The 27786-nt window shown below is 40.2% G+C and overlaps 2 protein-coding genes across 9 annotated transcripts in view; one reads left to right on the top strand and one right to left on the bottom strand.

Moving 5' to 3' along the window:
* Positions 1-15139, top strand: part of NAPEPLD (N-acyl phosphatidylethanolamine phospholipase D) — a 92027-nt gene extending 76888 nt beyond the window's left edge. For all 4 annotated transcript variants that reach the window (XM_061413878.1, XM_061413875.1, XM_061413876.1 and 1 more), the window contains exons 3-5: positions 2940-3583; positions 6422-6536; positions 12193-15139. In XM_061413878.1, coding sequence (XP_061269862.1) covers positions 2940-3583; positions 6422-6536; positions 12193-12321 — 888 coding nt within the window. In that variant the 3' untranslated portion in view covers positions 12322-15139. The remainder of the gene's footprint in view (positions 1-2939; positions 3584-6421; positions 6537-12192) is intronic.
* Positions 1-27786, bottom strand: part of ARMC10 (armadillo repeat containing 10) — a 123681-nt gene that overhangs the window by 46926 nt on the left and 48969 nt on the right. For 2 of the 5 annotated variants that reach the window (XM_061413881.1, XM_061413882.1), the window contains exons 5-6: positions 17215-17286; positions 16134-16361 (exon numbers count right to left, since the gene is read on the bottom strand). In XM_061413881.1, coding sequence (XP_061269865.1) covers positions 16134-16361; positions 17215-17286 — 300 coding nt within the window. Of the gene's footprint in view, positions 1-11462; positions 16362-17214; positions 17287-27786 lie in introns of those variants that run through there. The other 3 variants (XM_061413883.1, XM_061413884.1, XM_061413885.1) reach the window with 3 other exon arrangements.

Below are 27786 nucleotides of genomic sequence, written 5' to 3'. Positions count from 1 at the left end.
TGGGACTACTGTTGATTAACACTGATGCTTTAGGGGACAGGCATCTCGATTCACATACCGTGATGTGAACACCTAGTCTTTTTTGGAGTCTTGTCCCATGTAGGTTATTCCAGTGTTAAGAAGTTTCTCTGTGCCAGCCAGTTGGGCCAGGTTTCTTACTGATTTAGATCTGTGAGTATGTAGGTGTTAATTCCAAATAGATTGTTTATTCTTTCCTCCCAGCATTTCCCTTTTGATCCCCTAATTTTCTTTTCTACGTTTGTGAGTCTGTTTCCCTTTAGAAATCGATGTGTTTGTATCTTTGGTCAGATAGCACTTGCAGGTCATATGGTATTCTAGTACAGTTTCTCATTCGTTTTTGGTCATGTGAGAATTTTTGTTGTAAATGTCTGATTTCATGGAGTTTCATGGCTGAGTAATTTTCCCTTCTGTGTACCCCATCTTCCTGAACCATCCTGTGCTGATGGCCAGTTTATTGCTGGCTTCCAGGTGTGGACAGCATGTTGCAGTGAATGTGACGTGCATATATATATATATATATATTTAATTAGTGTTTCTTTTGGATATAAGCCCCGGGTGTGAATACAGATCAAATGTAGGTCTGCTTACCATTCATAGAACCTTCATAGTATCCTCCTTTGGTAGCTTTCCTGGTTTCCCTTCGGAGAATATGGCTAGTGTGTTTCCTTTTAACCAGCTCCTTTCTAGGATTGATCATAGAGTTTTTAATAGTGGATACTCTTGACTGTTCCAAGGTGATCCCCCATTGCAGTTACCAGTGGCATTTCTATCCTGATGAGTGCTGGTGTGTTCCTCTTATGTTTGTGTGTTTTAAAGTTTATTCATTTTACTTGGAGGATAATTAGTTTAAAATATTCTGATTTTTTCTTTTTTGCCAGACATCATTGTGAATTGGCTGTAGGCACATGTGTCCCCTCCATCCTGAACCCCACTCGTGCCTCCCTCTCCAGCCCGTCCCTGCAGATTTTCATGGAGCACCGGCTTTGCATGCCGTGCTCCACACATTACCCTGCAGCGGGCATGTATTTTACAGATTCTAATGTATGTTTCAGTGCTGCTCTCATGCATGATCCCAGCCTTGCCTCCTGCAAAGTCCAGAAGTCTTATGTCTGCTTTCCATCTGTGTTTCCTTTGCTGCCCTGTATGTGGGATCGTTGGTTCTGTCTCTCAGGATTCCATGTATGCTTTACTGTACGGTCTGTCTTTCTCTGTCTGACTTACTTAACTCTGTATAATAGGCTTTAAGTTCACCCACCTTATTAGAACTGACTGAAATGCGTGGTCTTTTGTTTTTTTAATAGCTGAGTAATGTTCCACTTTGCGTGTGTACCATAAATTCCTTATCCATTCATCTCTCAAAGGACAGCTAGGTTGCTTCCACATCCTAGCTATTGCAAATAGTGCTGCAATGAACACTGGCGTACATCTGTCTTTTTCAATTCTGGTTTCCTTGGGGTATATGCCCTGTAGGGCGATTGGTGGGTCATATGGCAGTTTTAATTTTAATTTTTTTAAGGACTCTCTATACCGTTCTCATAGTGGTTGGACAGATAGATAAACATAGAAGAGGAAGTGGACAATTAGGGTAGAACAATAAAGTTTCAAGATTAAGTTAGGACAGAAACCTTTTCCATCACTGCCTGCTGAAGTGTCCTTCCCTGTTCCATCCTACATATGGATGGCACAGCTTCAGCTTTTACTTTGAAATTCCTAGTCCAAGCACAAATTGAAGCATGAATTTTCTCCCAGTGACAATCAAATGAGTAAAGCAAATTGCTCTGGAAAAGAAGAGCTTTTCCTGGTTCAGGGAATTGAAAGTAATGTTTCTGAGGTGAGTGGGAAGGTGGGGTGGAGGTTGAGTGGGTACCCAGTTCTAAAGACAGCCTCATGGGACATACTTGGCAAGTTTCACGAGTGGCTTCCTGGGAGAGACCTCAGTGCAGCTCAGTGGCAGAACAGCAAAGCGCAGTTTGTGGAAGTTTTATAGAACCCAGGAATATGACCCTAAAACGAGCTCCCCTGGCGGCTCAGCGGTAAAGAGCTTACCTGCAGTGCAGAAGCTGCTGGACATGTGGGTTCAATCCCTGGGTTGGGGAGATCCCCTGGCCAAGGAAATGGCAACCCACTCCAGTATTCATGCCTGGAGAATCCCATGGACAGAGGAGCCTGGCGGGCTACTGTCCATAGGGTCGCAAAGTCAGACACGACTGAAGTGACAGCGTGCACACATGTATGACCCTAAAACACAGCTTCTTGTTGCTTAACCTAAGGATTAAATGTAGAATAACCTAAGGTATAGTACTTAACACATTTGTTGTAGTTATTGGTTCACACCTGCTTACCCCCAAAAGTGATCATCTTACCACGTCAGGACCACATTTCACTTTGGTTTGACTAGTGGTAGAAAACTTCAAAGGAAAGGAATGAGGAGAATCATCTTTGCGTGTGATTGTCCAGCAGTGTGATCACAGTCCTCTGCTTTGAATTCTGTGTACTCAGAAAGTTAGGTTCATAAGAGATCCAGGATCTGCAGTTATGTTGTCAAAGGTTTTCTTTACTATTTCTAGAGGCTGACCTCCAGAGGCAGTTTTGCATTAGCTGAGCTTCTGGCACTTACAGAAGAGAGCCTTTACAAATATTTAGAAAAGTCAGCAGTACTCCAAGTTTTAAATTTAATTTTCCCTTTGTCAGCTGTATTTGCGAGTAAGATCTTACATTACTATCTAGTGATTACTGTGTCTGATTCACAAAGAAGTATGCATTTTCAGTAGAAAAGCAAAAGAAAAAAGATTTATCAAATGACTTCAGTTCTTCTTAACCCTTCTCTCTATAATTTAGGTCAAAATGTGCTCATGATGATATATACCTTCTGTTTGTTTTTAAATATAACTGCTGCCTTTCTTTCTTTGTACATATAGCTTGATAAAGAACTCCCGGTGCTTAAGCCATATTTTATTGATGACCCTGAAGAAGCTGGAGTGAGGGGAGCTGGCTTAAGAGTCACATGGCTGGGACACGCAACAGTGATGGTGGAAATGGACGAGCTCATCTTGCTCACGGATCCCATCTTCAGTGCTCGGGCCTCCCCATCGCAGCGCATGGGTCCCAAGCGGTTTCGTCGTGCCCCATGCACTGTCGAGGAGCTGCCCCGGATAGACGCGGTCCTTGTCAGCCACAACCACTACGACCACCTGGACTGCAATTCTGTCATCGCTCTCAATGAGCGATTCGGTAACGAGCTGAGATGGTTTGTGCCCTTGGGGCTCCTGGACTGGATGCAGAAATGCGGCTGTGAGAATGTGATCGAGCTGGACTGGTGGGAGGAGAACTGTGTCCCCGGACATGACAAGGTCACCTTTGTGTTCACGCCTTCCCAGCACTGGTGTAAGAGGACCCTAATGGATGACAACAAGGTTCTCTGGGGCAGCTGGTCTGTCTTGGGGCCTTGGAACCGATTTTTTTTCGCAGGAGATACTGGTTATTGCTCTGCTTTTGAAGAGATAGGAAAAAGATTTGGCCCTTTTGACCTTGCAGCTATTCCCATTGGCGCGTATGAACCAAGGTATGTAGGTGTCCAGAGAAAGCATTCCTGCTAAATGGTAAATCAACTGGGCTCAAAGTAGTCATGATACATGTAATCTGTGATTTTATGGGTGGTCTTTGTTATACATTGGGTAGGGGCTTGTGCGTCAGACTCAGTTAAAATTTTTTTTTAAATTTTAAACCATTTTAATTAGTCATTATCAGTTAAATTATTCAAAATCAGAAATTATATTGCCAAATAAAAAAAACACCACAGTTTAAAGAATTACTATACCTAGCACAAAGTTCATGTACTATTCCGACTAAAGTTAAACCCATCAGCTGATAATCAAATCTGACCCCAGCTTTGCCTCACATGGAAGGTACTCTCCTTATAGAAAGAACCACCTTTTGCTCCATGACTGGACTGCCCCCATTCCTGCCCTGTGTTGAGGGCCGAAAAAGCAAGGACTTGGCCTTCAGCATCAGTCCTGGCGATGGTCTCACTTCAGTGAGTGATGCAGTCAGTCGGGTCAAGACACAGTTTCACGACTCATGGTTTCACTGGCCTTCCAACCTCTTTGCTCATCACCTGACTTCAGAGCAGATAAAGGTCACACTAGCATTTGAGACCCCTCCACTGCCTATCTTTTCCTTAACACTATTTAAAGAAAAAAAGAAGTGATTTCAAAGAACTTGGTTAGATTTCCATGGACTGTGGTTGATATGTACATGTGAAGAGAAAATAAACACTGAAAATAATGAGATAAGGAAGGGCTAATTTTAAAAATGTTTTATTTTCTAAGGTGCATGTGTATGTAGGTCATGTATGCAGACAGTGGTATGTAGGATGGCATTGTATGTAGGCAGTCCTACAAAGAAGAACACGGGCACAGACGAACTGAGCAAATCTGACCATTTGTTCTGATTTTGTTATACTTAAAACTTTTTTTAAGTTCATCGAAACCATTATTTCTCCCTTCTTTCCCCTAGTTTCTTCATTTAAGGAACTAGTTTTACCTTATTAAAAACTATTATGAACCAGTAACATTGCCAGAATTTCCTTTTTCCACATACTTCTAATTCTGAACTCTATGAAATCTCAGAATATCAACCTGTTTACACATCAGTTTTCTATGGTATTGATCCTTATTCAATATATCTTCTTAGTATATTAGACTACTTCTTATATGTAATTGTGAAAATAAGGTTTCATATGTAGCAAGATACATGTGTCATATATATAGGTGATGATACAATGTGTACAGCTTAAGTACACAAATGCACTCATATAATTCCCCTTCTTGCTTGCATTGTAGCTGTCTTGTTCCTAAGATGGGAGAAGGATCGGGGAGGGGACAGTATTTGCTCTAAATAATTAAATCATGGTAGCCTCTACTCTGCAATCCAGTTATCTGGTCAGTACTAAAGTTTTAGAAATAATGTTATCAGCAACATTTCAAAGTAGTCTATAAATGTAAGACGATTACACCCAAAATGATTTTCAATGATCTTAGAATGCTTTCATCCTTACATCTGGGATCCCTGTCATAAAGTTTCCTATCCAAGTCAGGTAGGATTTTAAGTTTTTAATTTTTATACCGGAGTGAACATTTTTAATTTATTTCAGACAAACATGAAGGTAGAAAGGAGTATGTGTATTTCTTTGATTTGAAGTACAAGTTTCAAAAAATCAGTAGAAACACCTGATTCTACAGCAGAACCAGTAGAAACTGTTTTCATCCTGCCCTGACTTCTGAGTGTCAGGAGATAGAGCAGAGCAAGTGTTTCTCTCATCTGCTGTTGAGCAGAACACAGGGGCTCTGTCCTGAGCCCTGCAGCTCCTTACCATCGATAACACCCCTTGTGCTGTTGCTAGACTGGCTTTTCCAGAATGTCTCTAAAAACCAGAGCAGCTCCCTGCTGGAGCCAGATCGCTGAGTTTTAACTGCAAATCAGCTGACAGTAGCAGACCCAGGATATAAATAATGTGAAGACACTTGTTTTTCTAAAGTGGTGGCTGGGAAAGCAGAGGATTTACTTGTAGATAGTACATTTTACTTATCAGAAATAATTCTTTGTCCTGAAAGTGCTGGTTTTATCAACTAAGTTGGTGCTGTATTTGATGCTTTGAATAAACTCTGTCTTGTTTAATGCTCACAACACTCCTGTGAAGTGGGAATAGCTACTATTTCACAGACAAGGAAGATGCAAGCTGGAGAATTTGAAGTGGCTGCCAAGGCATTCCCAGGAATCCGTAGAGCCAGGGTTCATGCCCAGGCCCCCTGTCTACAGAGCTCTGCTCTTCCCAGGCGTGAGGCAGCCTCAGCATTTCTACACTCTGTCCAGTCCCCCGAAGTCCCCTTTTTTCTTACCAAACCACACACTTCATCTTTGGTTGTATGATGTTTAATTAAATCCTTGATTAGTAAATTGGATTTTTTTTTTTTGCTCCTGATATTACAAATTATACAGTAATTTTTGTTTGCTGTTCACTTTAGCATGTTAAAAATGGTTTCTGTAAGTTATTCAGGTTATTTTGCAACTGAAGTTTTGATTTTTAACTTGTTACCCATTATTCCACTTCTTTGATTAACACCAAGACTGCAAGATATCTTTTTAAGATAAGACATTTCTTCAGAATAAATCCTCAGTAAAATGAAAATACATGTGGAACAAAATCTTAGTCAAAGGGGAGTTTTGCTTCAGACTTACCTACTGTATAGCAGTCTGTACAAAAAATATTTTAGTGGTCTGAGGGCGATGGTTTTGACTACTGTGACTTACTCCTGTGTAGAATCGTAAAGGTTGATGAAGCAGTAATTAGAATTTAGTGTATACTTCAAAGGCCATATTTAATAAATTACTGTTTTCTAAGGTGGTTTATGAAGTACCAGCATGTAGACCCAGAAGAGGCTGTAAAGATTCACATTGATGTTCAGGCAAAGAAGTCTGTGGCAATTCACTGGGGAACTTTTGCCTTAGCAAATGAGGTAAGTACGACTGTGGTCACAGTAACTCATTGTGTGTCTGACATAGGATAGGATTCAGGCATCAGTGTACCTGGCAGTGTGTTCAGAAACCAGACTAGAATCTGGACCTGTGTGGTCATCATAGTCATCAACGTGAATTACGGTGGTAAATTATTAATTAGTAAAGCAATATTTATATACAGTAAGAAAAGCCTCTTCATTGCATGGGGTCTTTTGAATTATTTATATAACCAAAAATATGTGTGGTCTTAGGAAATAGAAAAATGAATTATCATGTCATTCCTCTTAAGGCAGACTTTTGTTTAATGGAAGATACAAGATATGTACAGAATTACTCTAAAAGTAACTTATAAAAAGTGGGACAGATGAAGGGGTCTCAGAGTCAGGGACTGTTACTAATTGAAGGGGTCAGGGAGAGCTTCATGGAAGAGATGACATTTCAACTTGGCTGTGAGAAGGTAAGGAAGAAGGCATCTCAAGGAGGGAAGTGTGGGCGTGGAGATGGTGAGCAGTGAGTTCAGCCGGAGTACGAATGCTATCAAGAGCAGCAGGGAAGTAAGGCTGGACAGCTTGGAACTTTTCAGAAGTGTTATTTGTCCAGTAAACACTGATTCTGTGTCTGCTGTGTGCCAGGCACTGGGGTAAATAAATGGTGGTTTTATTCCTAGACTAGTAGAGAAGACTTCATTTTCCTATAAGGTACCCGGACCCTAGACCTCTGCTACTAGGCAGAGTTGTGGGATCAAACAGAAGCTTAGCAAAAAGCTTTCTCTCCTCTCCTGGAGCCAGGGCCTGTCCTAAGCAAAACTTAGAAACGGACAAGTGAACTGAGCTGCTGCTCCTTGCTCTCTGCGGCACCTTCCACATTCCAGGGCCCCTCTGCAAGGAGTCCTCTGCTTTTTAAGCATTCCCTGTCCCTGTCCTTTTTCTGGCCTGCCTTCTCCCTGGTTGCATCTTATTCCATAATTATACACTGCCTGCCCCCCGTCTACTCCCTCCCATCAAAACTCCCCCTCTGCAGTGCTACTATCCTGAACTACACTGTTGGGGGGACACAACAGAATCAATAGCTGAACGACAGGGCATAGGAAGGGTGAAGGAGAGTATGTTTCTGTGTGCTTGGAGAAACACAAGTACACAGGTCTACCGCTGTATTTAGTGGCAGTGTCTTATTCCATGTGTGCGCGTGTTCCGTATGTATATAAATTTAGATGTAAATACGCTTATTTATGTTCCATATATATTTCGGCAACTTAGATGAAGTAGTAGTATTTTATTAAACCCTGCAAACAGAAGAGTCAAAAATGAGTCCTAGATTTTTAACTTGAGTAACTGGGAAGATGGTTATGCTCTTGACTGAGATGGGAACTTGAGAGGAGAGAAAAACCTCAGTCTTTAAGAGTTATTGTATTATTCAGTCTTACTCCTGTTAAAAATCTAACCTTCACCTTTACTTCTTAATGAAACATAAAACACAAACTCATTTAGTCTTTTTGACATTAGTTCTGTAAACCTGACAACTGCAAGTTTGCTAAATATAAAGAATTTGTGGGGAGGATATTTAGTCTATGCTTTGTAGACAGTTTAAAATGATCTGCATGTAAATAGTTGTAGTAACTGCTTACTACAGTATAAGCAACTTAAGGATGTCCTTGACTTGGCAAGACTTAAATCAGAGGTCGCTGTAGATATATTTAACCTGAGGAGTGTTGAGTGAGTTTCTTACATGTATTTAAGCATTTAAGTCACTAGTGTTGGTGGAGACAAACTGCAGGCACTACATAATATGTGTTAACTTCTTAAATGACCAGGCTCTCTATTTTGAGTGTCTTATATCTTAGAAAGGGAACAGTTTGAGTTTTCTGGGGCTGGTGCCTGGCCTTCAGTGGGTCCAGACTGCTGGGAACTTTCACCACTTACTCATATTTATGTCTGATCTGCTATCTTGATCAATACATATTGTTTGGTCCCAGGTCTATGGGGCATTTCTGTCTTCCCTGCAGGACTAAGGTGCCTGCACTAAAATAGTTTTCTTGCCTGCTTCTCAAGTTATCTTCTAGATGGTTGAAGCAACCAAGAACTGACCTGTGAAGAAACTCACAGAGATAGTGCAACATCAAAATCCATACGAAGTTATAGCTTATAACTAAAGTTACAGTTTAGGAAAGAAATTATTAGTGTGAGATAACTGTGTAAGTGTTTTGTTACTGGCTGAGAGTTGTAGAACACAGGGGAAGTGGGGAAGAGTTTCGTCATTTTGAAATATCTTAAAAACAATTTTGCAAAGGAAAGCTTCTTGGGCTATTAAAGTTATATTTTACTGGTGATATATCAGCAATCTCCTATGTGCAAAGAAAAGATGAAGAGTAGATTTCTGTTATCAACTAACCTTAATAAGTGGCTCTTTCTAGGACTACAGGGTAACGAATGCTTAGTTAACCTCAGTTACTCAGCAGACAGTGGCAACGCATCTCTGAACACAGCCATAAACCTAGAAGTGAGCAAGCAGGGAGGAAAAAACTTGAGTGTGGCCAGTAGCTGTTAGCAGATCTGTACATCTGAAACCACAGAAAACTTGCCTGGTTTTCCTACTGCATCACTGGCTGGCCCTTCATAGTCTGTGGCTGATTCCTCCTCTCCCTCCCAGCAGTGAGAATGTTAGGACGCCATAGTCCAGGGGCCCCTTCTCTTTAGCTGGTTACTCCCTGGGGGAATCTCACGAGTCTCATGCCTTTAAACACGGTCTATGCACTGTAAGCTCTCTAACCTAGGATTTTCCCTACAATCCACATTTACCTACTTTTCTCCACTTGGATGTCCACCAGGTTACAAAAACTTCATACTAAAAGTTAAAAAGCTTCATTCCAAACTTCCTGTTCTTTCCTCAGACTTGTTTCTCTTGTATCTCAGCAAATGGCAAAATCCTCCTTCCAGCTCCTCAGGCTAAAATCTTTACCGTGTATATCCTCTGTCCCACTTTCTCCAAATGCAGTCAGCTCACCTTTCAGACTCTATTTGGACTCTGACTGCTGCTTATCCCGATCACCAGTGCCACACTGCCCCTTGCTGTCTGTTCTCCACACTGCAGAGGGCAGCGACCTTTACCCCTAAACCAGATCAAGACACTTCTCTTCCAGGAGACCAGCCGCCCCAGGTCAAAGCCACAGTGATTCTAAGGGTCGCCTGTAAAGCCCCCTGCAGTCTGCTCCATTGCCGGGAGCCGGCATATTGCATATTGAGTGCAGCACTTTCCACAGCATCATCTTTCAGGATCTGGAATAGCTCAACTGGAATTCTGTCACAGCCGGGAGCCAGCGTGAGGAACTCCGCCCATGACAAAGGTCATGAGGAAGGAGGCTCGACATACGCAAAGGCGGGATCGAGCCTCAGGAGTCCCCCTGGAAATTCTCGAGCATCTACCCCCAAAACCAGAGTCTGCCTACTTTCTGCTTTGTGCTTTCACCTACACCTCTGACTTTACGGGGGGCTGTCCCCAACTACCTCTCTCTGAAGAAAGAGTTAGCTTACAGCTCCAGTTAATAATTCCTGGGTGTGACAGTGTTTCAACCTACAAACTCCTTTGGAAATCCTCTAGCCTGCCTGAAGAGGTTTTTCCGGCCACATGTGATTGTTCAGAGCCTCCCAACTGTGAGAGGCGGGGGATATTCTAAACTGTCTAAACACAGATTCCTTTGAGTAGTTAAAAGATTGATTAGAAATTGTATTGGTGAAGGGTTTTTCACTTATTGGGCCAGTGTTTGCTGCTAAGTCTCCATATCCCTTACCTGCTGTGTCCCTGGCAGTATATTGATTAATATAATTGGTGTAAGTAGTAGCTTTAATGTTTGTAACCTTGGACCCTTGAGTTAATTCTTTTCTTGATTGAGCCCACCACACCTTTGCCCTTTAGGAATGCAACTTTATCTAATGCTTTTGGAGGGTGGCTCCTGACTTTGGAATAATCACCTTTAGAGAAAAATAAGTTTCTTAAAATGTTAACAGGCCTCCTGGCCAGAAGATGATGTAAATCACCTGAACTTTTGCATATGATAAGTTTGAAAGTCTGGCTTTGATTAGGATCAGGAACTGCTGTCCTTGCATGACTCTGCCCCTTCCCCCATTATCCTCTATGCACAACTTAAGGTATAAAAACTACTTTGGAAAATAAAGTGTGGGCCTTGTTCACCGAAACCTGGTCTCCCCATGTCGCGCTCTCTCTCTCACTCTGGCTGAGTCTCCATCTGGAGCGCGGAACCCACCATGCTTACTAATTATGCCTGGGCTTCTAAGATCCGACCGGGGAGGCCTCAGTGTCTCTTCTCCTTCGGGAGAACGGAAGGACGCCTGCAGCCTACGTAAGTGGTGCAAACTTCTTGTCTTGAAGTTTTATTGGTCTCCTGCGTAAACCAAGCTACTCAGCCTCTCTTCTCCACTGAATTTCCTCACTGAGCTATCCTCATTCTATTACTCTTTATATCTTTGATAAATATTTAAATACATAGGTCGCCTATGCCGTCTCTCCTTCGAATACCCTGGATCAGCCGGGGCTGGACCCCGGCACTCCATCAGTGTTTGTTCAAGTGTTGCCATCTTCTTAGGTGGTTGTATTTAAAATTAAACCTCCACCTGATACTATTTTGTCCCCAGAACACATCACCCACCCCAGTACTGTTTTCTTCCTTGTTCACGTCTTACCTGTCTGTGTACTGGGATGTAAGTTCCAGGAAGGCCAGCGCTTGTATTTGGCGCCCTGACCTGGCTACGCCAGGTGCTCACAAGACACTACTGCATGAAGGGCAGCAGCGGACTCGCCGCCGGCGATCAGAGGAGAGACCGGGTGATTTTTACTCCTGCTTTTAACTTTCACATTTTTACAGCTTTTCTAATTGAAATTGAAAAAAAGAGAATAACCTTTTCTGTAACAGCTGTTTTTTCCCCCTTTATTTGATATAAAATAGCCACTATCCAATGTACAGTTTTAACTCAAAAGAGAAATAACTGGTGAAATGACTTATACCTTTTACTTTAATAATTATAACATTCAAGTGGTTTTATTTGGAAAACATTTGAGTAGGTTGAAACATCCTTCAGTAGTGTGCTATCTTCCTTTTTAGCTGTGAAAAGGTGAGGAAGCACAGTGAAACTCCACTGTCAAATCTTCTCCAGCTCCCTCTCCACGTCTCAGGCTACAGAAGTGGTGTCTGGCGGGGGCTTGGGGATGACAGCCCTTCTGCAGCCAAAAATATCGTCTCTAGAGTTTGCTTACACACAGATACTCTTCCTTATAATCTAAGTTTCTATATTCTCCCCCAATATTGGTAACACTTAATTCTTTAGCACTGGTTCCATTTAGGCTAGAATTTCATGCAGGGAAAATAGTGATCAGAGTTCATGCAGTCTAATGTTCAATCTAAGCTGGCACCAAAGTTGATATACATGGTATTAGATAAATTGATAAACGTGTGACACTTATAGCAACAATGATTATATATTAGAAAGTGATTGACTCATCTGCTAATCTTTCAATGAAACAGAAAGATATTATTTTAAGCAGGCTGTGTTGGTTTATTTTAGTTGAAATCTTGTTTGAACTATCCCCTCAAATATAGGTGTGCTTAATCTTTTTCCATTTTTGTTTCTCTCTGCCCTTTGCCAGCATTATTTAGAGCCTCCAGCGAAACTGTGTGAAGCTCTAGAAAAATACAGACTTAAGACTGAGGATTTTCTTGTCCTGAAGCACGGCGAATCAAGATACCTTAATACTGATGATGAAGATGTTGAATAATATGAACACAAGAGTTTTTCATGAAAAAGGCATCATTTGATATATATGTGAGAAGACGAAGAAATGCATGAATATTATGATTTTTTACATTTGGAAGCAACTTCTGTAGGTTTATGTTCTGTTATCACCTGATACTAATATGATTGCTGGTCCATATAAACAATAGTTCAGAGGTGGGTCATTAAAATCCACATTAGCCAACTCATTATTTAAGGTCCTATCTCAGTGACAAACACTGCAATGGGTTTTTTTTTTTTTTTTTAACTAAAGCATTCTACTTTCATGGTAGAGTTTTGAGGTTATAAAAAACTGATTTTAAAAACTCACTCCTCTTTTTATTCTTAGGGGCCTTCTGCAAGGTAAGTCAAGGTTATATACCTACCTTGATTTTCTTAGAGGCCTGCACAGAGAAACATTTTTTATAGTCACAGAGTAAATGATGACATTGATTCCCATATGCTTATAGCAATTTGTGCTCTATTAAGATTATGCCAAATGGTAAGTGATTTATTTTTTTAAACATAAAAACATAGGAGTTTTGGCTAAGTTACCATTTGTAAAGACAATTTTTTAAAGAGAGGAACAGTATGTTCTATGGCACATCTACAATCCTTATGGCAGAAGCCCTCTGAGCTGGGAAGTGTGGTTATGAGACATGACTTATGAAATTTTTGATTTTTAATTTAAAAGTCAGACCTGCTCAGCACAAATATAGCTGCAAGGAAATAATTTAAAAAGACAAATGTACATCTTATATGTTGATAGACCATATACTTTGGATTTTAATTTTTTCCCTATTCCATCTCCTCTCTATGTATATGTACTCATTTTTTTTTCTGGTTTCTTAATAATGCTGGCAAAGGGCAGAGAGAAACAAAAATGGAAAAAGATTATAAGATTTCAACTAAAATAACCAACATAGCCTGCTTAAAATAACTCCAGTGTCAGCAAGATTTATAAGTATTCTATGTTTTACATGAGTGTGATGTCTTATATTTTTGTATCAAATGACCCTTAAGCACGGTTCTCCCGTTAATAATTAAGCCAGTGTGGGATGTCAGTGGTTAAAGAGACAGTGATTTCGTCGTAGACGGGCTCTGCAGGCGCTTGGTGACTGTGACCCTTCCTAAGGGGGAGAGCCAAGCAGAAGCCTGTTCTGTCTTCCTGATCAAGTCTCAATAAAATGAATTTTATTCATACAAAATAATCAAAGTACAGGTTTTTCTACACCAAATGCTACCCAGGCAGTGCCCTGTAATATATGCACGTTGGCCACTCAGTCTGAACTTCAGTCCTGCCTCCACCGTGGGCTCTCTGTGTGCCTCAGTGTCCTCACATGCGACAAGAGGACGACTCCCACCTACCTCCAAAACTGAACAAATAGTAGTCATAGGTAAAATAGATTTGAAAGCAGAAAACAGGCTACTGCTTTTGATATAGTTTGATATATTCAAGTATATATAGGGGCAGTAAAACATTGAGGACTGACAACTTTATCTCCTGCATTGTGTAAATTTGCAGTTACAGCCAAAATAAAGGAATATTTCGCAAGCAGACAGGAGTCAAGATGTCAGGCTTATTGGTGGATTAGCTCTGGCTCGTGTTGCCCTAATACTAGCCTGTGCTCTGTGTCACCTTCCTCGCTTGCACGCCAGACTGAAAATTCATCTCTTGCCTCATCTCTGTGAGGCAAGCCGTGCACATCTTGCTGAGTTATTTTTTCTCCTTGAATGGCCTTAATTTTGTTTTCATGTGTAGTGTTTAACTGAGGGTCTCCAAGCACTTTAATTGGACCTGCCTCATTTTTCTAGGCTTCCTCCATGCTTTAATTTTTATCAACATTAGCACTCTTTCCACTTTGGCATTTTGCTCCTTCAGTACATTGAGCTTCATCTTTCCTATCTTACATTTTGAAGGGTTTTATGTGCAAACAAAGACAGATTTTGAAAAATTAGACAAATCCCCTCTGTTCCCTTCAGTTTGATGCCTTTCATTTGTCTCATCCTCTAAGTCAATTTCATTTTTCTCTTTGATTAGCCAGCATCCATACTTAGCTCTCATAATGTATAGCTAGTTGATAATTTTCATCATATACTGAAGGTTTCCTACTGTATAAAATATTTCTCCCAAGTTTCATTTCTGTATCAGTATAAAACCCTGAGAAATAACTAAGCATGTAAGATTTTATTGAAATTCATTTCTCCTGTGGTCAGAGGAACACTTTGATACTCATTGCCCAAGAGGGTGGGGCTGTCATAGGACCAACTAAAAAAGTAAGATGTGCCCTGCCCTACAAAGGTAAAAACCTAACTGTGCATTTTCACTGTGTAATTCTCTCTAGATAGTTAAAATGACTTCCCCCTGCCGATTTTCTCTAGCAGTTAGACATTTCAAACTCAATGCTCTGATCTCCAGGAAATGTTGTTGTGTGTTCGAGGAAGAGAATAGGTGGAGTTTTAGAATCCAGTGCTGCTACAGCACATTAAAATCTAATCTTGATTTTTAATGTGTGTACATTTAGAATATATATTTTCATTAAATGAGGAAGACTACACAAAATTGTTATAAAGAAATGTGCCTTTCAGGGAAGTAATACGTTTGCATATCTGAAAATGATTCTTAGCTCTCGTAATGTACAGCTAGTTGAGAATGTTTTCTACTGTAAAAAATATTTCCCCCAAGTTTCATTTCTGTATCAGTATAACCCTGAGAAAGCACATTTTTCTGTTTGAGGATTTATAACTTCCTATGGAAATCTATGTATTTAGAAATGAAATTCAAAGTACTCTTGCCTTAAATATATGAATAGGAAACCTTCTGCTTGCAAACTGATTTACTTAATAACTAAGCATGGTGGTGGTCATGAACTTGAATATTATAAAACATGGGGATGTGGGGTGGAGAAGAGGAAGTCAAATATAGCAAACTGTTACAGTAGCTTATGGGACAAAGATACTATTTAAAATAACTGCTGAGAATTTTTATCTTATAATTTTAGTTATGTAAAATATAGATGAAAATTAATGAATAAAACTTTTCACTTAAAGGGAGAAAATAATCTTGCCACTTTTTTCTACTAAAAAAAACCCAGAAGAACCTATGAATTTTTACTGAGCATAAATTTTAAACACTAGATAGACTAAGCACCTGTACAAAGTCGTTTCCTCCCTCTCCAGTCCTACTCTCAGGAGACGGGGTTTCATTCTAGATGTACCCAAAGGCCTATACAGGAACGACAGAAGCATTCTGTTTCGAATGATGCCAGTATGTTATACACAGTAAACAGGAGTGGGTATTAGGAAACATTTTTCCTAACGGTTAAAAGTTTTCATGGTCTAAAAATAGATTCTATGATTAGAACAGACCTGAGTGGCTGGTGGCCTTGGGAGCACAGGATCTCATCGCTACTAGAGGAACAGGGTCCTTCCTGGGGCAGTGTTGCTGTCCCGGTGGAGCAACTGCAAATCCCTTTGGACAAGGGAAGGGGAGCTGACATACAAAGGGTCACTGTCGCTCCGTGTGGAGGGAATAGCTGAAGTAGCTTAGCAAAAAGCAAAATAAAAAGTTTCAGAACAAGCTCTCATATTCATTTGGTATCAATAAAATGGTCCAACACAAACCAAAGACCACGGCAAGCTGTAGCTGTGTTGAAGATGAAGTGTATTTACAGTACATGATGTTTACTGTTTAAATTCAGCAGCTGAAAGAATCTGTGAGGAAGGTGAGAGAGAAATTTCTGTGCATTACTTCTGGACTGCATTACTCTTTGGAAAAATATGACCAACCAATTAGAATTTTGGTATCATTGTTACCTTCTCCTTCACGTCTGCATCATGGTGATGAACTAAAGCTTTCATTTTCTGGGCGCATTCTTTTCCATACAACAGGGAGAACAGTGAACCTTCAGGGAAAGTTGGCTGCGCAGCTAAACGGTGCTCTTCGTTGAGGCAGTTAGTTATGTTCTGAAGCAGTGTGAGAGCTCGAAGAAGAATCTCCTTCGGTACATGGCCATCAAGAAGTGAAAGGAATGATGAGTCCACCTGAAATAGGAAACAATGAGAATTAAAAATATACGAAAACATTTTCCATGGGTCTTTTCACATGTACTGAACACATTTTAAAAATCCTATTGTAGAAAACTATCCCTGAGACAGCATCACATAATTGTGTAAAATCTTCAGCACCCCTGTATCGTATACCAAAGGAAACAGGAGGTTTTGTGTCTTAGCTGAAAAATACTATTTTCTTGAAATCCTACAATGTAGTCATTTTTCCTCTTTAAGATCCATCATATATGGTCATCATGGAAACTTATTAGGTGCCAGGTATCAGGCCGAGCAGATAAATAATAAAATGGTCCTTTTTTTATAGGATATTCTATCATAGTACAAACTGTGCTTTCTTCAGAATACCACAGCTTTTAATTATCTTGCTCATTTCTTACATTTTCTGTCTCCTCTACCTAGACTGTAAGCAGACAAGCACCACGTCATGCTGTTCTCACTGGTATATCCTAGCACTCAGCTGGCATCAGGCGCATGGTGGTGCCTCCGTGAACACTAGTGTCTCTGGATACTGAGATACACTGAGCATTAATATTAATAGACCAAGTATAAAATGTGTGATAAGTACCCCAAAGTGAACAGAGACATAAAAATTACCATTTATTACTACTAGGGAGACCTTTCCAAAACAGTTTTCAGAAGTAAAATATGGTCATTACAGAAAATTGAGGCAATTCATATAGGCAAAGAGAACCAAAACAGAAGGAAAAACCGCCTCTAATAGTGCTCCTCAGGGAGAATTCCTGTTAATACTTTGGGATAAATCCTTTCCTTCTGGATCTGTCTGTCCAAACTGATATACAGACAGCACAAATATGCAGGTACTTACTTGAGCATCAAGAAGTCGATCTGTCATGGCTGGATTTTCAGACAAATTCAAAAGAAGCTTCAAAACTTGAACCTGAAACAAGAAAAATATAAAATTATTTCAGACAACCAAGTGTGGATTTTCTCTATCTGACATGCTATCTCCCAACCATGTCCATATTTTAAAGTCCTGCCTGTTCTTCAAGGTCTGATTCAAATTCTCTCCATTGCACAAAGTCTTCTCAATTCATTTTACTTAAAAAGCTTGGTTTTTCAATTATACTGATAGAAAACAGTGAATGTCTTCACTTCCCACCACTGGCCCACACAAATACCTAACCAGGGTAACTTTAACATGTTACATAAATAATCTTTATTATGATTACTGTTATGTAAAATGTGATCTTTGGAATAAAAAAGCCATCTCTCAAACTTCAGTTTATTTCTACTTAAAGTATGAAAATGTAGTGAAAGTTTGGTTATGAAGACTTACAGTAGGTGCTTTTTACTAGCTTTCTGTGATTCCTGGTGCATACTGTTATATGAAAAATGTTATAATCTTTTAAACAGACAATGATATAATCAGCAAAAACACATTAACAACTTACACTGGACTAGCTAAACTGCTTGCATTCTTTTTTTGGTGTTTCATTTTTAACTGGAGGATAACTGCTTTACAGTGTTAACGTTGGTTTCTGCCACACATCAGTATGAATCAGCCATAGGTATACACATGGCTTCTCCGTCTTGAACCTCCCGCCCCGCCCCACCCCCTCTAGCACGTCACAGAGCACTAGGTTTGAGCTCTCTGCATCATACAGCCAATTCCCACTGGCTATCTAGTTTACATATGATAGTGTATATGTTTTCAATGCTACTCTCTATTCATCCCACTCTGTCTTTTCCACCCTGTGTCCACACATCTGTTCTCTATGTCTGCATCTTTATTGCTCCCTGCAGATAGGTTCATCAGTACCATCCTTCTAGATTCCATACGCATGTGTTAATATATGATACTTTTCTCTTTCTGCCTTCACTCTATAATAGGGTTCACCCACCTCATTAGAAGTGACTCAAATGTGTTTGTTCATGGCTAATATTCCATTGTACATATGTTCCACAGCTGCTTTAGCCTTCTGCTGATAGGCATCTAGGTTGCTTCAATGTTGGAGCTATTGTAAATAATGCTGCATTTTAGTTATGGTTTCCACAGGGTATATGCCCAGTGTGGGATTGTTGGATTATATGGTGGTTTTATTCCTAGTTTTCTTTTTTTAATTTTAGGATAATTGCTTTTCAGAATTTTATTGTTTCCTGTCAAACATCAACATGAATCAGTCATAGGTGAACATATGCACTCCTAGTTTCTTTAAGGAGCAGAACTTTCCTTAATCTGCTTGCCCTATGGAACCACTGCTGGGAAAAGAGGATATGCTGCTGCCGTGTGGACACTTCCCATAATTACAATGGGAAAAACCAGGGCTGAGGGGAGCTCTATAATTGCAAGGCCTGCAGAGCTGTTAATGAAACCTGCCCTGGAGAAATGTGCTGTGGTAAGCAATCAAAAGAAAATTCCAAATAGGCTCAAATTTCAGGCCACTTCAGGAGTTAAGTTTTACTCACAACATTCTTTTAAGAAATGAACCACATAAGAGGCTGCTCACCATCACTCATTAGTAGAGAAATGCAAATTGTCACTACAGTGAAGGATCACCTTGCACCATGGTTAAAAACTCTCAACAACAACCATCAGGGAGGGCGGGGTGAGAAGGAACCTCCCAGCCTGTTGCTTAGACAGTAACCTGTTGACAGCCACAAGGGAAGACACTACGGAGGTTCCTCAAAAAATCAAGCAGAGCTACATCTGATCTGGAACCTCACTCCTGGATATGTGTCTGAAAGAAACTAAAGACAGAATTCATGCACAACCACCCCAAAGGGTATTTGAGGAGAAAACCAGATTTTGAAAAGTCTCATGCAGCCAAGTATGCACTGGACAAGAATGTTTCACATCCAACAAATGGAAGCAAACAAAAGGTTTATCGAGAGAGGAATGGGTAAAGAAGTGACACATGTACACAGCACAATGTGACTCAGCCAAGAAAAAGAACGATTACTGTGATTTTCAGGAACACAGATAAACTAGGGGATAATAAAAGAAGTGAAGAAAGTCAGAATCAGAAAAATACAAATATCAAATATCACTTAAAAGTGGAGTCTAAAAATACACATAGTTTACTTGAGAAAACATAAGCAGACATGAGTTAAAACACATACTAAATGAGAAGGGGTAAGGGATAAGTTATACAGTTTAGATATGACAGATATAATCACTCCATATGAAATAGATTATCAACAAAGACCGAGGTATAATAAGGGAGTTCAACACTGTAATAAGCTATATGGGGAAAAAATTCGATTGTGAGTCGATATGTATATATGCAAAACTGCAAATACATTTTGTATACCTACAGCACTCATTACCTTGTGTGTCAATGTTAGTACAGTAAGAAATACAAGTGAATTTAAAAACAACAAGGGTGGAGACAAGCTTTCAGTCTGTGTTGTCTTTCCACTTTATAATTCAACACTGAATCAGGACTTTCACTGAGGCTCTGGTTGCTTTAAATAACCACAGTTGGGCTGAGGAGGGCCTGCCGTTTTGTGGCGTTTTGTGGCCGCCGTTTAGATCAACGTTAACAACAGAGCTGAGTGGTGTTTGATCTTCCCAAGGCCTGCAGAGCTCTACACCTGTTCTCAAGAAATGCTCTGGGGTAAATCAACAATAGAGCATTGAAAAAGGCAGACGTTAAAGGAGCCGATTTCAAGAGGTAAATTTTATTTACACTTCATAAAACATAAGCACATCGAGAGATACAGAACATCACTCATTATTAACATACACACACTAATGTATATTGACTAGATAAAAAGGAGCTACTGAATAGCACAGTGAACAATACTGAACACACTAATAATCTATATGGGGAAGAACCCAAAAAAGAAGATTCAGCTCTATGTACAACTGAATCAAGGTCCTGTACACCTAAAACAAACACAACACTGAAAATCAACACTACACCAGTGAAAAAGAAAAATTAAATGGGTGGGGGTGGGGGGAGGGTGCCACGAAGAAATGCTGTCACCCTGTGGCTCTTCGCCCTAAGGGAAACTGTAAACACCCGTGCTGATGGGCAATTAATATTCACAAGGGGCAGTCAAGAAAACCACCTGCCCTCAAGGTATATCCTGGGGTATGACATCAGAAAAGATTTCAAAACAGGGCAGATGCTCAAGAACCCAATTTCAAGAGCTGTTTCACTCACCTTGTTTACAAAAAGAAAAGACGTCAATATTGCTAAATATTAGAGAAGTGCAAATCAAAAGTACAAACAGATTTCCTCACACCATTCACAGTGGCCATTGTCCAAAAGACAATGCTGGAAACGGTGTGGGAAAATGGAAAGCTCCCTGCACCCGTGGTGAGAAGGTAAATTAGTAACAGCCACGGTGGGGAACAGCGTGCAGGTTGTTTAATAAATGAAAAGGGGGATGAAATTAGAATATTCACTAACATACAGAAAAATAAACTCCAAACATATTAAAGACCTCAACAAAAGGATGAATGCTATAGAGCTCTTGAGGAAAATACAGGCAGAACGTGCTTTGACATAAATTTCAGAAAGTTCTTTTTTGATTCACCTCTTAGAATCATGAAAAATAAAAATAATGGAACCTAATTCCACTCAAAAGCATTGGCACAGCAGAGGAAAACATAAATACAACAGACAGACAACCCTTAGAATGTAACTGATATTTGCAACAAAGACACCCATGAGGGATTTATCTCCAAAATGTAGAGTTTATGTACCTCAGTATCAGAGAAACAACCCAATCAAAGAGGGGCACAAGATTTAGATGAACATTTCTTCAAAGACATGGAGATGGCCGTTAAGCACATGAAAAGATGCTCAGCATTTCTAAGTTATTGAAGTGAAGTCACTCAGTCGTGTCCAACTCTTTGCGACCTCATGGACTGTATAGTCTACCACACTCCTCCGTCCATTGGATTTTCCAGGCAAGGGTACTGGAGTGGGTTGCCATTTCCTTCTCCAGAGGATCTTCCCGACCCAGGGATTGAACCCAGGTCTCCCGCATTGTAGGCAGACGCTTTAACCTCTGAGCCACCAGGGAAGTCAGAACCGCAAATCAAAAGTACAATGTGATAATCACACAGTTCAGAATGGTCATCATCAAAAAAATCTACAACAATAAATGCCGGAGAGGGTGTGGAGAAAAGGGAACCCTATTACACTGCTGGTGTGACTGAAAGTCAGTAAACCCACAGAGAACAGGACAAAGGTTCATTAAAAACTCAACGGAGAAGTATCATAGGACCTAGCAATCCCATTCCTGGACATAGATCCAGAGAAAACTATAATTTTAAAAGACAGATGCATCATACATCATGAAAGTGGGCTTTATCCCAGGGATGCAAGGATTCTTCAATATTCACAAATCAATCATGTTAATGTGATAATGTGATACACCACATTAACAAACTGAAAGATAAAAACCATACGATTATCTCAGTAGATGCAGAGAAAGCCTTTGACAAAATTCAACATCCTTTTATGATAAAAACCTCCAGAAAGCAGACGTAGAAGGAACATACCTGAACATAATAAAAGCCATATATGATAAACCCACAGCAAACATCCTCAGTGGTGAAAAATTGAAAGCATTTCCCCTAAAGTCAGGAACAAGACATGGATGCCCACTCTCACCACGACTATTTAACATAGTTTTGGAAGTTTTAGCCACAGCAATTAGAGAAGAAAAAGAAATAAAAGGAATCCAGATTGGAAAAGAAGAATAAAAACTCTCACTGTTGCAGATGACATGATCCTCTACATAGAAAACCCTAAAGACACCACCAGAAAATTACTATAGCTAATCAATGAATATAGCAAAGTGGTAGAATAAAAATTAACACACAGAAATCCCTTGCATTCCCATACACTAACAATGAGAAAACAGAGAAATTAAGGAAACAATTCCATTCACCATCACAATGAAAAGAATAAAATACTTAGGAATAAATCTACCTAAAGAAACAAAAGACCTATATATAGAAAACTATAAAACACTGATGAAAGAAATCAAAGATTACACAAATAGATGGAGAAATAAACTGTGTTCATGGATTGGAAGAATCAATATAGTGAAAGTGAGTATACTACCCAAAGCAATCTATAGATTTAATGCAATTCCTATCAAGCTACCAATGGTATTTTTCAGAGAACTAGAACAAATAATTTCACAATTTGTATGGAAATACAAAAAACCTCGAATAGCCAAAGTATCTTGAGAAAGAAGAATGGACCTGGAGGAATCAACCTGCCTGACTTCAGACTATACTACAAAGCTACAGTCATCAAGACAGTACGGTACTGGCACAAAGACAGAAATATAGATCAATGGAACAAAACAGAAAGCCCAGAGATAAATCCACACACTATGGACACCTTATCTTTGAAAAAGGGGACAAGAATATACAATGGAGAAAAGACAATCTCTTTAACAAGTGGTGCTGGGAAAACTGGTCAACCACTTGCCAAAGAATGAAACTAGAACACTTTCTAATACCATACACAAAAATAAACTCAAAATGGATTAAAGATCTAAATACAAGACCAGAAACTATAAAACTCCTAGAGGAAAACAGGCAAAACACTCTCCGACATAAATCAAAGCAGGATCCTCTATGAACCACCTCCAAGAATATCGGAAATAAAAGTGAAAATAAACAAATGGGACCTAATTAAATGTAAAAACTTTTGCACAACAAAGGAAACTATAAGCAAGGTGAAAAGACAGCCTTCAGAATGGGAGAACATAATAGCAAATGAAACAACTGACAAAGAATTAATCTCAAAAATATACAACAGCTCCTGCAGCTCAATTCCAGAAAAATAAATGACCCAATCAAAAAATGGGCCAAAGAACTAAATAGACATTTCTCCAGAGAAGACATACAGATGGCTAACAAACACATGAAAAGATGTTCAACATCATTCATTATCAGAGAAATGCAAATCAAAACCACAATGAGGTACCATCTCATGCCGGTCAGAATGGCTGCGATCAAAAAGTCTACAAACAATAAATGCTGGAGAGGGTGTGGAGAAAAGGGAACCCTCTTACACTGTTGGTGGGAATGCAAACTAGTACAGCCACTATGGAGAACAGTGTGGAGATTCCTTAAAAACGTGGAAATAATGGAAAAAGAACTGCCATACAACCCAGCAATCCCACTGCTGGGCATACACACTGAGGAAACCAGAGTTGAAAGTGACACATGTACCCCAGTGTTCATCGCAGCACTGTTTATAATAGCCAGGTCATGGAAGCAACCTAGATGTCCATCAGCAGACGAATGGATAAGAAAGCTGTGGTACATATACACAATGGAGTATTACTCAGCCATTAAAAAGAATACATATGAATCAGTTCTAATGAGGTGGATGAAACTGGAGCCTGTGATACAGAGTGAAGTCAGAAAGAAAAATACAAATATAGTATATTAATGCATATATATGGAATTTAGAAAGATGATCCTGTATGTGAGACAGCAAAAGAGACACAGGTGTAAAGAACAGACTTTTGGACTCTGTGGGAGAAGGTGAGGGTGGGATGATTTGAGCGAATAGCACTGAAACATGTATATTATATGTGAAACAGATCGCCAGTCCAGATCCGATGCATGAGACAGGGTGCTCAGGACTGGTGCACTGGGATGACCCTGAGAGATGGGATGGGGTGGGTGGTGGGAGGGGGGTTCAGGATGGGGAACACATGTACACCCATGGCTGATTCATGTCAATGTATGGAAAAAACCACTACAATATTGTAAAGTAATTAGCCTCCAATTAAAATAAATAAATTTAAAAAATAAAATAAAGGACAGATGCACCCTAATGTTCACGGCAGCACTATGTACAATAGTCAAGACATGGAAGCAACCTAAGTGGATGAGGACAGATGAATGGGTAAATAAGATGGGATACATACACACCAGCAAGAAGGAAGGACAACTACACTTAATACTAAGTGAAATAAGTGAGTCAAGGAAAGACAAGTATCATATGATACCGCTTGCAGATTGATTCTAAAAATGGATACAAATGAACTTCTTTACCAAACAGAAAAGGCCTCACAGACATAGCAAAGCACCCTATAGTTACCAAAAGGTAAAGGTGCTGGGAAGTAAGAAATGAGCAGGTGGAGATGGACATACTCTTTATAATAAAAAAGCACCCACTGTAGGATGAGGACTCCTACTGGTCAACACTATATAATAAACTGTATGGGAAGAAAACCCGAAAAAGGAGATGTACATGTCTATGTGTATGTGAACCATGGTGCTGTACACTGAAAACAAACAAACAAACCTTGCAACATTGTAAGTCATCTATACACCAATACAAAATACAAATTACACAAAGAAAATGCCGACTCTATTCCCCTTGGGCCTTGGTGACTGGGGCTGCTGTCACATCCCCGAAGCCTGGGCAGGCTTGGTTCCCAAGGATGGACTGACGTGGGGCTGATGGTCTGGGGAGGATGTGCCAGCCAATGAGCCCTGCCCCATGGACCTGCTGTGCTTGTTTCCCTCTGCACAGGCCCACAACCTCCAGATCCAGGTGGGTCCTCCTGCAGCCAAACTATGGCTGCTGCACCCAAAGGATGGTGGAGCCTCTGGGTTGGAAGAGCTTTGAAAAGTCGCCTGGGCTCCATGTCTCCTGGTGCTGGGGTTCCCACCTCCAGCCTCCTTCCTTAGGGTTGCCCCACCTATGGATGAAAGCACCCCTCTGCAGAGTGGCGTTGCCGGAATTGGGATTTGTCCAAGGGATAAAGGGTAAGGAGGGCTTCCCTGGTGGCTCAGATGGTAGAGAATCTGCCTGCAATGCAGGAGACTCGGGTTCAATGCCTGAGTCAGGAAGATCCCTTTCAGAAGGGAATGGCTACCCACTCCAGTATTCTTGCCTGGAGAATTCTATGGACAGAGGAACCTAGCAGGCTACAGTCCATGGGGTCACAAAGAGTTGGACATGACTAAGCAACTAACATTAAGGAGTAAGGAGGGAAGAAGGTTTGAGACCCAAGCCTTAAATGTGTCTTCTGGCACATTCCCCTCTTAACTTACAACCCAGGAACAGGACCTTCCCCTAAGGCTCTGGTTTCCCCAGTAACCAGAGTTGGGCATAAAGACATGCTGCCACCTTGTGGCCATTTCCCATAACAACAACACTGTTGATGGGCACTTAATATTCACAATGCCTGCTGGGCTGTAAGTAAAAAAGTCTTCCTTCAAGAAATGTCGGAAGGGAGGTAACTGGGAAAATATTCATAACAGGGCAGATGTTCAAAAAGCCAATTTGAATAAGCAAGTTTAACTCACTGTTTAAAGGTATCACAAGAAAAGATGTCAGCATCACTAAATATGAGAGAAATGCAAACCAAAACTTCAACGAGGTTTGAGGTATTCACCTCATACTGGACAGAACAGCCACAAGAAGAAACTCTACAAACAGTAAGTACTGGAGAAGGTGGGAGAAAAGGGAACCCTCCTAGGCTGATACTGGGAATGGAAGCTGGGAACGGCCACTGTGGAGGACAGCGTACAGGCTCCTTAGTAAGGAAAATGAAAATGAAATTAGAATACTCCCAAACCCCGTACACAAAAATAAACTCCAAAAAGACCAAAGGAGAGAGACTATGAAACTTTTGAGGGAAAAAGCAGAACATGCTTTGACATAAAATGCAGCAAGTTCTTTTTTGATCCACCTTTTAGAATCATGAAAAATAAAACACAAATAAACAAATGGGACCTAATAAACATTAAAAGCATTTGCCAATACAATATTGTAAAGTGAAAAAAAAAATAATAAAAATAAAAATTAAATTAAAAAAATAAATAAAAGCATTTGCACAGCAAAGGAAACCATCAGTGAAAGAATAAGCCAACCCTCAGAATGGGAAAAAAAAAAAATTCTTGCAAATGAAGATACCCACAGGGAATTAATCTCCAACACATACTAGCCACTCACAGCAAAATATCAAAAAAACAAACTATCCAATAAAAAATCGGCCAAAGATCTAAATGCACATTTCTCCAAAGTTATAGAGATGGCTCCATAAAGCACATGAAAAGATGCTCAGCATCACTAGTTCCTAGAGAAAGGCAAATCAAATGTACAATGAAGTTATCACCTCACATCAATCAGAATGGCCATCTCAAAAAACCTACAACAATAAAGTCTGCAGAGGGTGTGGAGAAGGGACTGCTTCTACAGTGTGGGTGGGAATACAAATTGGTGCAGCCACTGGAGAGAACAGTACGGAGGTTCTTAGAAGACTAAACACAGAAGTACCGAGCGGGACTGCCCTGGTGGTCCAGTGGGTAAGCCTCTGTGCTCCCGGTGCAGAAGGCCTGGGTTTCTTCCCTGGGCCTTCTTCCCCCATGCTGCAACTAACAGTCCCACACGCCACAACCGACACTCTGCACAGCCACATGAGTAAGAAAATATAAAGAATAAGTACCAAGTGGCCCAGCAATCCCACACACGCAGACCCAGAGAAATCCAAAACTTTAAGACACCTGCACCCCAAATAACGTGGCAGCACTAGGCACAACAGCCAAGACAGGGAAGCAATGAAAGTGTAGAAGAACAAATGAATGGATACAGAAGATGGGGTGCATACGCACAAGGCAGTTACTCAGACATAAAGAATGAAACAATGCCATTTCCAGTCACAGGAAAGAAACTAGAGATGATCACACTAAGTGAAGAAGTGAGACAGGGAAAGACAAGTATCACAGGATATCACTTCTGGTGGAATCTAAACATGGATACAAATAAACTTCTTTACAAAAGAGAAACAGCCTCACAGATTTAAAAAGAGACTTAGGGTTACCAAAAAGGTGTGGGGGGTCAGGCAGTAATTAGCTGGTTCAGATCAATATATACACCTTAAAACAGGTACTCAAGGGCTCTTAACAGTCACAAATCTGACAGGGCTGTAAATGACACCTGCCCTCAAGAAATGTCCTGAGATAATCACTGAAAACACAAGCTAGAATCAAGATTGCAGGGAGAAATATCAACAACCTCAGATACGCAGATGATACCACTTTAGTGGTAGAAAGTGAAGAGGAACTCAAGAGCCTCTTGATGAAGGTGAAAGAGGAGCATAAAAAAGCTGGCTTAAAATTCAACATTCAAGAAACAAAGATCATGGCATCTTGTTTCATCACTTCATGGCAAACAGATGAGGAAAATGTAGAAACCGTGATAGACTTTATTTTCTTGCGGACGGTGACTGCAGCCACAAAATTAAAAGACACCACCTGCTCTTTGGAAGAATAGCTATAACAAACTTAGTGTAAAAAAGAAGAGATATAACTTTGCCAACAAAGGTCCGTATAGTAAAGGCTATGGTTTTTCCAGTAGTCATGTATCGATGTGAGAGTTGGACCATAAAGAAAGCTGAGCGCTGAAGAAATGATGCTTTTGAACTGTGGTGCTGG

This window comes from Bos javanicus, chromosome 4, assembly GCF_032452875.1.
Source record: "Bos javanicus breed banteng chromosome 4, ARS-OSU_banteng_1.0, whole genome shotgun sequence".
Lineage (NCBI taxonomy): Eukaryota > Metazoa > Chordata > Mammalia > Artiodactyla > Bovidae > Bos > Bos javanicus.
This window is presented reverse-complemented; position numbering and strand designations above follow the sequence as displayed.